Source organism: Oncorhynchus mykiss, chromosome 3 (genome assembly GCF_057628025.1).
Source record: "Oncorhynchus mykiss isolate SJ-2025 chromosome 3, ASM5762802v1, whole genome shotgun sequence".
Classification (NCBI taxonomy): Eukaryota; Metazoa; Chordata; class Actinopteri; order Salmoniformes; family Salmonidae; genus Oncorhynchus; species Oncorhynchus mykiss.
In genome coordinates this window covers 32,567,050-32,582,462 of record NC_143024.1, presented here as the reverse complement: position 1 = coordinate 32,582,462, position 15,413 = coordinate 32,567,050, and the positions used below count along the sequence as shown (strand labels likewise).

At 42.6% G+C, this 15,413-nt stretch overlaps 2 protein-coding genes across 6 annotated transcripts in view; both read left to right on the top strand.

The window, feature by feature from the left end:
- Window positions 1-592: 592 nt before the first annotated feature.
- On the top strand, window positions 593-9,495 carry dcst1 (DC-STAMP domain containing 1). The gene is made up of 14 exons (XM_090230573.1): window positions 593-650; window positions 751-879; window positions 994-1,133; window positions 1,481-1,649; window positions 1,772-1,915; window positions 2,015-2,154; window positions 2,413-2,570; window positions 2,943-3,042; window positions 4,084-4,179; window positions 4,386-4,512; window positions 4,594-4,710; window positions 5,095-5,237; window positions 8,500-8,610; window positions 9,117-9,495. Exons 1-14 carry the CDS (start codon window positions 608-610, stop codon window positions 9,354-9,356), a joined length of 1,857 nt encoding a protein of 618 aa, XP_090086699.1. The 5' UTR covers window positions 593-607; the 3' UTR covers window positions 9,357-9,495.
- A 432-nt stretch (window positions 9,496-9,927) lies between these two features.
- The window catches only part of adam15 (ADAM metallopeptidase domain 15), a 32,922-nt gene continuing 27,436 nt past the window's right edge, over window positions 9,928-15,413 (top strand). For 3 of the 5 annotated variants that reach the window (XM_021593159.3, XM_021593156.3, XM_021593155.3), the window contains exons 1-2: window positions 9,928-10,738; window positions 13,956-14,059. In XM_021593159.3, the coding sequence (XP_021448834.3) occupies window positions 10,474-10,738; window positions 13,956-14,059 (369 nt within the window). In that variant the 5' untranslated portion in view covers window positions 9,928-10,473. The remainder of the gene's footprint in view (window positions 10,739-13,955; window positions 14,060-15,413) is intronic. The other 2 variants (XM_090228490.1, XM_090228486.1) reach the window with 1 other exon arrangement.

Sequence of the window (15,413 nt, the reverse complement as noted above, 5' to 3'; positions counted from 1 at the left end):
TTTGAAAAAAAACATGTATGCTATGCTGTCCCCATAGACATAATATTTGTTTTCTTATTTCTAAGTCTGTCACTAGAGAATCGTTATTGTTGCAGGCCTCCACAGAACTAAGTTGAATTATGAGGTCACCAGGATGGAGTTCTTCCCTCTTCTGGAATTATTCCCTCTTCCAGCATGTTCTAAACGAGTGGATGCAAAATTATTTAATGGCAGTGATAATGGTTCATTTGAGTGAACTCCGAAGACTCAAAAAAGCACCACATTCCAGTTAGTAGATTCCAGACAATGAGTTGGTGTTTGTGCCACTGATGATCAATTTGATTACTTACCGTGTTTGTGTGTGTTTTGTCACAGCCTTGGAGAGGATCAGTAGGTGGGTTCTCCCAGATTTTGCCCACCGGTTCCTCTTTAGTCGGTCACAGGAGTTCCCAGTTGCTCGTTTCTTCCTGGGAGCATTATTTGGTGCTCTCAGCGGTGCAGGTAGGGTCGACTGATTCCACAACGCTACAATGTTTCAGTTTATAATTTGAGCAGTTCATTGTATTAAAACGTGTCTTGTGAATTCTCCCCTCCAGGTTTATTTCTGGGTCTCTTCCACAATGTCTCAATGACCAGTGTAAACAGGCTCTTAGCAGGATATGCTTTTGTTGGTGAGTAGATTATGGTACTGCAATTGAACACTGTTTGGAGTCAATCAGTAAAGGAAACAAATTGGAAACATATTAGTCATGCTCTGTGTGTGTTTTTCAGCTGTATGTATTCTGGGTGGGGCGTTTTCCTCCTACTTTCGCTGCTCGGTCCTCCTGATCTTTCCCAGCATGCTCGGCTCTCGTGGCAGGGCGTACCTCATGCTGTTTGTCCTCTACGGCCTGTATAGGGGTAAACTGAAAATAGCTCTGGAAAAAATGTATTGCCTTGATACTTGCCAAATAGATTGCTAGCAGTATGGCTTCGCTGTGGTGTAAACCGGCAATCCTCTGATCATCCTGTCAGGCCCAATCGCTAACATCCACCGTAATGTCCAGGATGTGGCCTTCTCTATGGGGTGCAACATCGAGCTCCAGATCAAACACAGCAAGGTCATGTGGAGGGAGGTGATGGAGCCCTTCATGCAGGTGGTGCAGGGTATTGTGGTAAGTTACACATTATCATGGTCAGTGGACCACTATTGGCAGAAGAGCATTAGTGGAAACCAAGACTGTTCTCAGGGCAGGCCTGGTTCTAGCTAAATATATTTGCGATGAGAATTTTCCTAAACCTATTTATCCTAACCTGCTACGTTAATTATCCTAACCTGCTACGAAAAGTCACTTCTGCTAGTCAAAACCGGCAGACCTGCCCTAAGAGCAGTCTGAGTATCTACTAATGCGACACAGTTCACTATTGTATTAGTTCAGTAGGTTTGTTTCACATTATCAACTGATATTTCAAGGATATGTCCTCAACGTTTCCTTCATTCCTTCCTTTACTGGGTCAGGAGGATAATGGGGAGTTCCAGGACGAGGCTAAGAGTGTGAGCAGGAAGTTTCAGAGCATCAGGGATGAGGTCATGGGGCAGTATGGCTATGACTCCATGGAACAGGGCCCTGTTGCTGCTGGCAACAGCACCCAGGATTTGTATGCAGCAAAGACGATGATGCGATGTGACAGTGAGTGTTGGTTTGCATTTAAAAACCTATTCAGCAGATTGAAGTTGGTTGTTATTGGTCGATAATTAGTTCTGAATGTACGTATTAACATTACTCACCTATTTTTCTGCATTGTGCAACAGATGTGGTGGAGCAGGGGATAGAGCGCTGTCGGGAGTGGTTTGAGGTCAAGTGGCAGGACTGCATGGATGCCATCAAAGCCCCAGTCATCAACCACATCCTGTGTGTGTCCATGAGATTCCACTTCCTCTGTGACATCATGAGAGGTAGGGGTTCAACTTCATTGGTAGCCCAGATGTTTGGTCAAGTGGGGTGACATGCTTTTCTGATTAGAATGATGTTTGCTTGGTTGCTTTTCCTGTCAGTCATGAAGCCCTGGTGCAGGGAGGATATCCCAGTGGAAGGGAACTTTGGGCAAACATTCGACAAGCTCAACTTCTCCATTGACGCACTGTCCAGAGAATTCAGCACTAACGTGGTGCTGCAGGTACAGCCCAACTCCTCTGTCTGCTCTCACTAAAACCAAGGCAGTTAAGTAATGAAAGAAATACAAGACTGTAGTTTACACATAATTAGATCATTTGGAGGTTTGCTCTACTCAAAATACATGTATTATGCCCTACTCCTTTGAAGATGCACTTTGCACAATACTTTAATTGGATGTTATTTACGGTTCCTGAGCTTTCACCTTTCCCTCGTGTGTGTGTGTGTGTGTGTGTGTGTGTGTGTGTGTGTGTGTGTGTGTGTGTGAGAGAGTGTGTAGGAGGAGGAGCAGCAGTCTGTGTTCGGTGTGTCAGCCCTACGGGAAGATTTCACAGAGGGTCTGAGTAAAGCCTTCGAGGAGACCAAGGTCATTCTGGACCAGTTTCTGGGCCTCATCCAGCTCCTCCTCTCCTGCACCTTCATCACCATCTTCACCTCGTGAGCCTACTCAACCACACAGCAACTCAGTTAGATATGATGGAATGACATGTGTATTTATGCTATCTAATGTAGGGGTGTGTTAGATGTTCTGCTTTTTGAGAAGCTGGCTATTTTAGTTCTCCAAAGTGGCAGTGTCCGTTTCTTTTCTGTTGTCAGTGATTGGCCAGAGTCCATACATCCAGTTTCCCAGGTCTGAATCAGTCAAGGTTGAAAGCCAGCCTACTGCAGACCTCGAGGACTAAAGTCATGCACCCCTGCATTGGACTCACTGCAGTACCATGATGATGTTTATTTTTATAAAGTGTTTATACAGTTTCTAATGTAATCAACGCATGTGTGCCTCTCTTCGCTCTCTGCCTTCCTGTGAAGAGCGTTTGGCTATGCGAGGCAGTATACACAAGACATTCGCTTTGACAACATCTACATCACCACCTACTTCAGACAGATTGATGCCAGGAGAAAGAGAGCAGTAAGCAAACAAAAGATAACGTATATATTTGGTCAGTGAACCTAAAATGTTTAATTTGGCTCTATTCTCCAGCATTTTGGATTTGAGATCAAATGTCACCTTTTATTTGAGGATATTTTAATACATATCTGTTTTACTGTTTAGAAATGAATGCACTTTATGCATTTAGCTCACCCATTTAAAGGTGTCACAGGTCCCATATTCCTAGCGCGCAATGACTACATAAAGCTTCTGACTCTCTACAAACTTGTTGGATGCATTTGCAGTTTGTTTTGTTATGCCCAATAGAAAGTAATGGTAAATAATGTATTCTTTTTGGAGTCACTTTTACGTATAGTTTCTGAACAATTTTACATTAATGTGGATGCTACCATGATTATGGGTAATCATGAATGAATTGTGCGTAAGTTGCACAAAGATCATGCCCTCCAAAACATGCTAACCTCTTACCATTACCAATAACAGGGAGGCGAGCGTTTGTGTGGGGTGGGTGATATTTGTATGTCTAACTTTCTCACTCATCATTACTCACGATTCATTCATGAGTATCCGTAATCATGGTGGCATAATGTAGAAGTGTTCAGAAACATTCTTATTTACAATAAAAGTGACTCCAACATGATATTTACCATTCATTTCTATTGGGCACTACATAATCTGAAACAACCTAAACAAACCAAATGCATCCAACAAGTTTGCAGTCACAAGCTTGATGTATTCTTTGCACGGAAAATGGGACCAAATAGTACATTTTTGACAAAATTGAATACACTATAAGTGAATTTTTCCAAATATTTATATCTTCAAATGGGGGGACTAAACACATAAAATGCTTTCATTTCTAAACAGCAAAACGAGTGTATGATAATACCATCAAATCAATGGTGACATTCTGTACGGTCGCCTCATGTAAAACATTTGATCTCAAATCCAAAATGCTGGAGTATAGAGCCAAATGAATTGTTTTAGCTTCACTGTCCAAATAAATACGTAGGGGAGTGTATAACGTCTGGAAGCTGATATGTACATTTGACATTTCAGGACAAACGTTATCTGTTACCTTTGAAGAAAGCTGAGCGGGGCCTTTTCATCAAACCTCGCAGCCTGTCCATACATCCCAGTGAGCTTAAACTAGTGGTGCGTTGCTTATCTCTCCTGGGTGTATTTCAATCCAATCATTTTCTCCAATGACTTGTTCATTACTATCTTTCCAGTCCTTGCTGACTTTAGGGTTGTATAGACTGAATAACAATCTTGTGATTGATCAATATACTTGTCCAAGTGTTTTTACAATCACAAAAGGGAGTTAAATCTAATCCCAGATCTGTGTCATTGGGCCACAGATGGCGGGCCTGCTGCAGGTAGTCTCTCTGGCTGTGTTTGTCTGTGTGCTACTGGCTGTCGACATGGTCCTCCACCACATCTTTGACATCATCCGCAGACACACTTTCACAAAGTTCTCCCTCACCAGTGAGTCTCGCACACACTTTCTCCTGTACCGTATCATTATCACAGTGTGATTGTGTTAACTCATGCCACTGTGTTCCACAGGCAGCCACCACATAGACATCAACGTGGGAGGACAGTCCATGATGGCCAAGCTCCTGAGGAAGACCATCGGGGCCTTCAACACCTCCTCTAACCTGGATATGCAGTCTAGTAACCAGCGTAGGTGGCCTCTCTGCTGTTATCTCACTGCTCAATGTGCCAAAGACTGATGTGCCAGATGTGTGTGTTGTGGCTAGTTAGTGTTGACCTGTCCCTGTCTTACTGGCTACAACACTAATCTGCTCTGGTCTAGTGGTGTACAGCCTTGTCTTGGCTAGATAGTTTAGACAGTGTTGTCAAGAGGCATAGAACACACATATACTCTAGCATCACATGTCTGTCCATATGCAGGATGACAACTAGGAGTTATCCATGCACAATAAAATGGGCATTCTCATAGTATGTGCTAATAATCAGGATTAAGTGAGACCACAGATTAGCCAAATCGTGGCAACATTTACAAGATCAACAACAATCCCCCTTTCTCTTTTTATTCTCTCTCAGACTGTCTGCCCCAGCCGAGGGCTCTCACCATAGAGGACTACCTGTGGAGTTTCGTGCCCCTCTTGATGATGGCGCTGATGTGCTGCCTGCAGGTGTACAGCAACCGCCTGCGCAGGGTCATCGCTGCCTTCTACTTCCCCAAGGTGAGGCCACACACGCCCACTCTCAACCACACCTACCATCCTCTTGGTTGAACGAAACCTCTGCATACTGTAACTCGGATGTATGACACAATGTATAACGTATTCACGGCACGTTAGGCTTGCCTGTATGTAATCTGTAGTATTTGTGTTAATTATAGTTCTCACATTAGCACCTTGTCCCAGTCATACATGTAGATCTTAAATCCTCTAAAGGGGATCTCTGCTCTTAAATCATCTGAAGGTAACCTCTGCTCTTAAATCCTCTAAAGGTATTCTCAGCTCTTAAATCTGATAATTGAACGTTCTCTTGTTAAGAGCCTACACTACAGTGTACGTGCCACAAGGTGCTGATTGATTGCTCTGATTTGATATACCCACTTGGATGGTTTCTCTGAAGTTTCAACTGTCTTTCAATGGGTCGAAAGAAAGGTGTGTGTGTATATATACGTAACCATTTCAAAGATTTTACAGTTCTTATAAGGAAATCCATCAATTGAAATAAATAAATTACACCCTAATCTATGGATTTCACATGACTGGGCAAGAGCGCAGATGTGGGTGGGCCTGGGAGGGCATAGCCGGGCATAGCCAATCAGAATGAGTTTTTCTCCACAAAAGGGCTTTACTTACAGACAGAAATATTCATCAGCACCCCCTCAGACAATCCTGCAGGTGAATGAGCTGGATGTGGATGTCCTGGGCTGGCGTGGTTACATGTGGTATGCGGTTGTGAGGCCGGTTGGACGTTCTGCCAAATTCTTTAAAACGACATTGGAGATGGCTAATGGTAGAGAAATAAACATTCAATTTTCTGGCAACAGCTCTGGGGGACATTCCTGCAGTCACCATTTCAATAGTACACTCCCTCAAAACCTTTTATTGTCCCCAGCACAAGGTGCACATGTGTATTGACCATGCTGTTTAATCAGCTTCTTGATATGCCACACATTTCAGGTGGATGGCTTATCTTGGCAAAGGAGAAATGCTCACTAACAGGGATGTAAACAAATTTGTGCTGAATTTAAGAGAAATTGCCTTTTTTATGTGTGTGGAAAATTTCAGGGAACTTTTATTTCAGCTCATGATACATGGGATCAACACTTTACATGTTGCATTTATATTTTTGCTCAGTATGGTAATTAAAAAGAAGAGGGAAATAAACTAGATTTATAAGGTCATAAAATAATGTATGCAATGTATCAAGACAGGTGACGACATCCACTGTGATCAAAACATCAATAGCAGCTACATTTAAACTCTACACAACATGCACATAGTCTATGTAACATTTTAAATAGGCAGGCTAACATTTATTATTCCCCCTTTTTTTTATCCCTGGTGGAATTGGCACAGGGATGGTTTGAACAAACAGTAGGGTCCTGTCGGTCGACCTCCAAATAAACAAAGAATACAATGTCCCACAAAGTAGAAGCGCTCCTTATACTGTTAGTATTTGCAGTCGATCTGGATATCACAAAGGGTGGATTTCCCCAGAGTTCTTATAGATGGTTTACGGATATCTCCCCGGAAATTGGAGCAGCTACTGGGTCGACTGCTGAGTATAAATGGAAATAAAACAAATCATTGTTCAGGAGAAAGCTTGGCCTTAATTTACATCATTCACTATTTGTGTGAAATTCAACACATAAGCTGAGCTACCTCATTAAGGCCAGTTGTGCACATTGTTTTTTACATGTTTTATTTCCCTTAATTGTTCCAAATGAAACAATGGGTTTAATGAAATGAACACAAATGAAGTCCAGGAACCTCTAGGCTTATAAGATGCACGTTCTTCATAAACATGCACATATGCATATAGGAACGTGACTAAGAGAAGAAACCTAGCCTAATCCAGACGTAATATATATAACTGTTCATGCAAACTTGTGCACCATTGCTGGTTGAGGTATATTTAAACAATAAGGCACAAGGGGGTGCGGTATATGGCCAATATACCATATATGTTCTTAGGCAAGACGCATTGCGGAGTGCCTGGACACAACACTTAGCCATGGTATATTGGCAATATATCACAAACCCCAGAGGTGCCTTATTGCTATTATAAACTGGTTACCAACGTAATTGGAGCAGTAAAAATAAATGTTTTGTCATACCTGTGGTATACGGGTTTGTCAGCCAATCAGCATTCAGGGCTCGAACCACCCAGTTTATAATTCAATGTATTCAATAGGCTTTAGCACAATGTGTACACAGAGTGAATGTGGCCCTTTTCCCCCAATCCTGTAAGAAATGCACTGGCTCGTGTGTGTCGAGTAAAGCAGTGCTTACCTGAGAGCAGCTTATTGTAATAGCATTAGACACTACGTATTCTGCTCATACTGAAGCCCTACCTACAGTACTGCACAGAGGGGCGAAAAAGGAGTGTATACTGTATGCAGAGAAACTAAGAATTAGCGGGAGTAAGAGATTAACGGAGGGAAAGTGGGATACAGACATTTTTCATGCTGGCATTTCCACAACAGGGAGAGCATTTCAAAGGCATTTTGAGCACTTAAAATTCTGGCCCTGGTTGAAAGTGCATGTTTGAAATCTGGCCCTTGAGGTCCAATACACTTCTGGTTTTCATTCTTCTCTAATCAGGTACTGGTTTAGACATGGGACACCAGATGAGGTGAGTGCAATGATAAGATCAAGTAGGAACAAAAACCAGAAGTGTTTTGCCATTCCAGATTCTTAATTGAATAGCTGCCTGGGTTTACTTAAGGGTTGAAAATGCCAGTGTGAAAGCACCTATAGAGAAACTACAGCGAGGGGAGAGACTGACATAGTAGATAGAGTGAAGGATTGCCCTCTGTGTGTTTCACTTAGCACTAAATCAGCTGAAGTGTCATTACTGTTATTAGTCTTCCCCTTATGCTCTCTGAAGGGGATTAGTTTCACAAATCAAGCAAAATTAAGCTGCTGCACGTAAAGCATGTGGGAGAGACGTGCAACATGGTGAAAGTGTGCAGCCCACAGACTAATCCAACTGGCCTCGGGTGTTCAGCGCTCCAGAAGCATCCTCATAGTGGACAGTATTGAGTGTTCATACAGAAATGGTGAAGTCTAGTACCCATGTTCAGGGTGATTCAAATATCTCATTCAGCAGAAAAAAAGGTATTATCTTTTCATGTCTCAATTTTTCTATATCTTACCTGTCTGTGGCCCTACTGTTCTACACAGTATATTAGCTCATTGTCATTTATCTGACTGCCTCATTTCTCTGTCTGTCCACCCTCTGCTGTGGCTGCCTGTCTGTTAGCGGGAGAAGAGGCGCGCTCTGTTCCTTTATAACCTGCAGATCCAGAGGCGCATCTCATACACCAAAAGGCAACGGACACGACTCATGCAGCTAGGAACAGGAGAGAAAACAGTGCGTACTGTGTGTATTTAACTACTCTTTCATTAAACAGAGTTGAAACATCTTTATTTTCCTAAAGGTCTTTGAACCCTTCTATTTCCTGATTTAGTTGATGGGATGGCTCTTGGATGACCTCTGAGAACTCATGACAGAATGACAGTGCCTTTAATTTGGAAGTCAAATGGGCTCACTCTTTTCCAGGAATGATGTCCAAGACGAATCTAAACAAACACAGACAAACTCTTTGGGATGCAGCCTCCCTCCCACTCTTCTTCCTGGGCCCTTCTCTCTCCATCCGGTCTTACATGCTGTTGTATTATCCTCTTCTGTCTTCACTAATGCTTTTCATTCCATGCGACACCCAATAATCTAATTAGGGAAATATGTTCCTTTCATTGAATTGTACTGTTATTTAACACTGCCCCTTCTACCTCCTGTACTTTCCCCATCCCACTCTCTCTGTTCCTCCCACTTTTCTGCTGTCTCTCTCCCCTTCACCTCCACTCTCTCCCTCTCAGGTGTTGTCTGGTGTGTTGTCTAGACTGGAGAGGCTGGGCTGCAGGCTGCGGTGGTGCTGTGTGTGTGGGGAGAGGCAGAGGGGTGACCGGGCTGTGGAGTGCACAGTCCCAGGCTGCCAGGCGGCCTACTGTCCCCAGTGCTGGAGGGACCTGGGCAGGATCTGTTACGCCTGTGTCCCCACTAGTAACTGGGATCCAGTAGAAAGCTGTTCAGACACAGACATGTACTATGTCCATTAGGGTGACCACCTAAATCACATGCAGACACATTAAAGATATTTAGCATATTAGCCCATTACAGGTTTTGGTCCTCAATCTTCTTCAATAACAATAAAAGCAAACTTGCCGAATGAACAGTTGTTCATCACACACTGTTAAATATTTATCTTGGTTCATTTCTTTCAAGTATTGTTCTGAAGGAAATTGTTTCATTCCTTGAATCCCTGTCCAAAGTTCTATTTCATGTGACTAATTAATAGTTAAATCACTAGACATGTATAACAACAGCATTTGCTTCTCCAGAGGTTTTATTTATTTAGCAATGCTGACAATTGACAACTGGAGATCCAGCTAATTATTTGGGATGTTCAGACAATAGGATGACATATTGTCAGATTAAATAGCCTATGTCTGTGTAAGGTAAACGTTTGCATAATTTAGTCACACTTAATTATCTTAAATGCAGGATTTTATAAATCGATTTATTTTTTATTTTTTATTTGCTATATATAAATGTTGTGTAAGGTTTGTTAGAAGGCCGTCTAGAATGTGACCGCGCAGAAAGATTCAGGCAGTAAAGAGTTAAAGCACAAGAGAAAATCCCGCCCTGTACGGGGGTTGAAATGCGATTACACCATCGCTGTAAACACGCACTCAGTCTTTTGCCGAATGTCTTGCATGTGCGAAACTGTCTGCCTCTCAGGAATTAAGATATTCTGGATAGCACTTTGGGAGTTTAACAAGATCACAGTGGCTCATCTCCGCTACGGAAGGGACAAATGTTGTAGTAGCTCTTGAGTGTGAAGGTAACGGTACTGGAAATATGACCCTGCGATAACTGCGGCCAGAGGCTACGGACAGCGGGCCGGTCTTGTTTAGAGGTTTATTACAGGACTTTATGGTGTGGGCTAATGGCGCAGGTAAATGAAGCCTCTTGAAATAAAGTTACACGTTCGATTGACTGGCCCATGCAACACTTCTGCTCTGCGCGTGCTTTTGTGGATGCCAATCATGGACTTTCGCTTGACATTTGCCCTTGTAGGCAAATTGAGGTAGCCACATAGTTGCCTCCGACAGAACCTGTTGCCTTTCTCCGTTTCTGAATGCCTTGTTTTACATCCTTTAGGTGGATTAATTGATGGACACGAGCCAATGTCACTGCGCAACAATGTTTCTATCTGGAGCTCTGGTAACATTGGTGCTACTCGAGACTGTTACATTTCGCCGGACTCAATCAAATACGTTACTTAGTAGCCGTTTAGGATTACTGGACGATAACGATTTGCAGGAATATCTGCTGGCGGAAAGTCATTTGAACTCAAATAAAACAGAGATGGAGAAGCCACAAGAGAAGCTGTCTCCTTTGAACGCAACAACAGTATCGTCCCACTCCTCACTTACAAGTAGGTATTTGTAGTAACCCTAGTTTAGCCCAGGCAACTTCAAAGGAACTGTCATTAAAATGTAATTTCAGTCCTTGCCTGGGCACTCTCAAATGCATCCAAAATTACCTTACATTTTAGGCCTATCCTACAGTCAGTTAAACCTCTCTCGATACTGGAGCCTAGCATGTAACACTGCTAATTACAATTAATATTTATCTGATACCTTTTTTTTTGTTGTTGAATTTTTACCCCTTTTTCTCCCCAATTTCGTGGTATCCAATTGTTGTAGTAGCTACTATCTTGTCTCATCGCTACAACTCCCGTACGGGCTCGGGAGAGACGAAGGTTGAAAGTCATGCGTCCTCCGATACACTACACAACCCAACCAGCCGCACTGCTTCTTAACACAGCGCGCATCCAACCCGGAAGCCAGCCGCACCAATGTGTGCTTGGTCCCTGGCTCAGTGACTGTCAAACCCAACACCTAGTGAAGAGATTCAGACCTTTTCGCTTAACTTTTAAGTTGTTGGCTTGACAAGTTGTTGGCTTGTTCAAGTACCGTTGGGGCAAATTCTGTAAAATGATGTTGGAGGTGGCTTATGGTAGAGAAATAAACATTAAATTCTCTGGCAACAGCTCTGGTGGACATTCCTGCAGTCAGCATGCCAATTGCACGCTCCCTCAACTTGAGACATCTGTGGCATTCTGTGACAAAACTGCACATTTTAAAGGGACCTTTTATTGTCCCCAGCACAAGGTGTACCTGTGTAATGATCATGCTGTTTTAATCAGCTTCTTGATATCTTGGAAAAGGAGAAATGCTCACTACAAGGATGTTAACAAACATGTGCACAACATTTGAGAGATGTTTTTTGTGTGTATGGAAAATGTCTGCAATCTTTTATTTAATCTCATGAAAACATGTTGCATTTATATTTTTGTTCAGTAGGATATTGTAAAATGAGCATTGGGAGGTGGTCTGCTGCTATTTAGTCCTCGAGACACCTGCCAGCCAGCCAGTCATCTATAACAAGCCTAATACAGGCTCTGGACAACAGCTGTACTAGGAACGGACAGGGGACACAGAGCCTCTTGTACTGAAGTTAATGCAGCTGTGTCTGTTTTACAGTGCCTTACGAAAGTATTCGGCCCCCTTGAACTTTGCGACCTTTTGCCACATTTCAGGCTTCAAACATAAAGATATAAAACTGTATTTTTTTGTGAAGAATCAACAACAAGCGGGACACAATCATGAAGTGGAACGACATTTATTGGATATTTCAAACTTTTTTAACAAATCAAAAACTGAAAAATTGGGCGTGCAAAATTATTCAGCCCCCTTAAGTTAATACTTTGTAGCGCCACCTTTTGCTGCGATTACAGCTGTAAGTCGCTTGGGGTATGTCTCTATCAGTTTTGCACATCGAGAGACTGACATTTTTTCCCATTCCTCCTTGCAAAACAGCTCAAGCTCAGTGAGGTTGGATGGAGAGCATTTGTGAACAGCAGTTTTCAGTTCTTTCCACAGATTCTCGATTGGATTCAGGTCTGGACTTTGACTTGGCCATTCTAACACCTGGATATGTTTATTTTTGAACCATTCCATTGTAGATTTTGCTTTATGTTTTGGATCATTGTCTTGTTGGAAGACAAATCTCCGTCCCAGTCTCAGGTCTTTTGCAGACTCCATCAGGTTTTGGTCCTGTATTTGGCTCCATCCATCTTCCCATCAATTTTAACCATCTTCCCTGGCCCTGCTGAAGAAAAGCAGGCCCAAACCATGATGCTGCCACCACCATGTTTGACAGAGGGGATGGTTTGTTCAGGGTGATGAGCTGTGTTATGTTTGGCGTAAAAGCAACGTCTTGCATTGTTGCCAAAAAGTTCAATTTCTGTTTCATCTGACCAGAGCACCTTCTTCCACATGTTTGGTGTGTCTCCCAGGTGGCTTGTGGCAAACTTAAACAACACTTTTTATGGATATCTTTAAGAAATGGCTTTCTTCTTGCCACTCTTCCATAAAGGCCAGATTTGTGCAATATACGACTGATTGTTGTCCTATGGACAGAGTCTCCCACTTCAGCTGTAGATCTCTGCAGTTCATCCAGAGTGATCATGGGCCTCTTGGCTGCATCTCTGATCAGTCTTCTCCTTGTATGAGCTAAAAGTTTAGAGGGACGGCCAGGTCTTGGTAGATTTGCAGTGGTCTGATACTCCTTCCATTTCAATATTATCGCTTGCACAGTGCTCCTTGGGATGTTTAAAGCTTGGGAAATATTTTTGTATCCAAATCCGGCTTTAAACTTCTTCACAACAGTATCTCGGACCTGCCTGGTGTGTTCCTTGTTCTTCATGATGCTCTCTGCGCTTTTAACGGACCTCTGAGACTATCACAGTGTAGGTGCATTTATACGGAGACTTGATTACACACAGGTGGATTGTATTTATCATCATTAGTCATTTAGGTCAACATTGGATCATTCAGAGATCCTCACTGAACTTCTGGAGAGAGTTTGCTGCACTGAAAGTAAAGGGGCTGAATAATTTTGCACGCCCAATTTTTCAGTTTTTGATTTGTTAAAAAAGTTTGAAATATCCAATAAATGTCGTTCCACTTCATGATTGTGTCCCACTTGTTGTTGATTCTTCACAAAAAAATACAGTTTTATATCTTTATGTTTGAAGTCTGAAATGTGGCAAAAGGTCGCAAAGTTCAAGGGGGCCGAATACTTTCGCAAGGCACTGTATGTGTGTGTGAAGAAAGGAGTCAGAAGATATGCGGGCTGAGAAAGGGAGAGCATGAGCTATTATAAGCACATCCGGCATCACTGATTGGTTTGTGCAATTATCTTGAATTGTACATGTTTAGATTGTAATGCAGAGTTTTTTTCCTGGCATATTGAAACCATTTAATGAAAATGTTAGATTTCCTACCCTAAGCCTGTATACCACATTAGTTTGTCCTTACTATTAAGGGATATCCATCTGAGATGTGGCTGACTTGATCTTAGAATTAGCATTGCCCCATGAGGAAGGGGGTTCACTGACTACTAGGGCTGGGTAATAGGTTGCCATTAGCTGAGAATTTAGATTTTAGGCTCAATACTAGCACTAACAAAATAGTTTCTCCATCCGCTGATGTTATAGTATCAAAGTTATTTATTCATCTGAATATAGCGCCTCAAGGGACATAAGACAATATTTTCCTATGAATCCCATCTCTCCCTGTCCCCAGGTCCATTGCACCACCATGGTAGTAGACACGGCAAGCCACTGGAGAGGACCAGGCCCTTTGTGGTAGTGGACGGACACAAGAGAAGTCTGAGTGAGGCCTTGCAGGTGAGACTACAGAATATCAAGAGAATGTATGTGTGAGAGTATCGTTCTACACAGGGCCATTTACATACATACTTTTACTCTGGGTCCTACTTCACTACCTGCTTTCTATTTCCATGCTTACATGTTACCATTCTTCATTCAGTGATCCCAGAGCACTTATAACGTGGCCTTTATTTTTTTAGATAGTGTCAGAGGTTAATAACCATTCTATTTTTACAGGTCCCATAGGAATTCTAATTTTAAAATGCAGTTTTATATCTCAGACTAACATCAAACCCACACCTGGTTATTCCAATTGTGAGGCTCACATTTATTTCTATTCGAAGGTCGTCAGTGTTATGATGTTCTCCTCTCTGGGTGGAGTGAGTGATATGGGGGAATTCTACAGCGTATGATTTCAGACCTCCTGTCAGCTGCACAGGAAGTGTCCGTCCTCTTAAAGTGCCCCAGTCCCCCCCACCTTCCTCAGATCATAGTTTTTATTCAGGAAGCTCCCTGTAAAATATGTCAAGGCACCTACTTCCTTCCTCTGTTATATTAGCACAAAAAAGGAAGCCAGACAGCAGACCCCCCACCCTCCTCCTTTCCACATACACATAGAGGAAAGTAGAGAATAAGAGCATGACAGGGCTACATTTTTGCACATCACTTTTTAAGCCAGCTACTGGATCGGAATGTTAACTTTCAAAAGGTTGAATCCCATTGGCAAAGCAGTCTCCATCAGGCACCCAGGCGTTTGTTTACTGGTTTCAAAACCAACCAGGGCACTGCACTGTCATTCAAATAACAGTTGAGTGGGCCTCATTGGCTAAGACTCAGTGGAGAGTCACTCCTAATTCCTACATTATTGTGTGGTTTATCCTCTGAATCACTGCAGTCATTGATGAATGAGTAGCCGTTTCTCACTTGTCATGAGGTTACTGCACCCACAGCCTACTGCTCATACTGACGAACATAACACCAGTGACTCACATACTCACTCAAAGTACACGCAATGTGTAACCATGGTAACCGGGACCTGTTTTTAGATTGTTTGTCAGAAATGAGAGGAAAGGTGGGGGATGGTGCCATATGGGAGGGGTGTGACTATGTGTCTGTGATTCACACTTTGTCCGTCCACCCTCATCAACACCCACCCATCCCCTGAACAATGTAATTCCTGTAACGTTATTTTGATGAAATGCATGTAGCTCCCAGCCCCATTAGGATCAGATTGATTATACAGTGGGGAGAACAAGTATTTGATACACTGCCGATTTTTCAGGTTTTCCTACTTACAAAGCATATAGTGGTCTGTAATTTTGATCATAGGTACACTTCAACTGTGAGTGACGGAATCTAAAACAAAAATCCA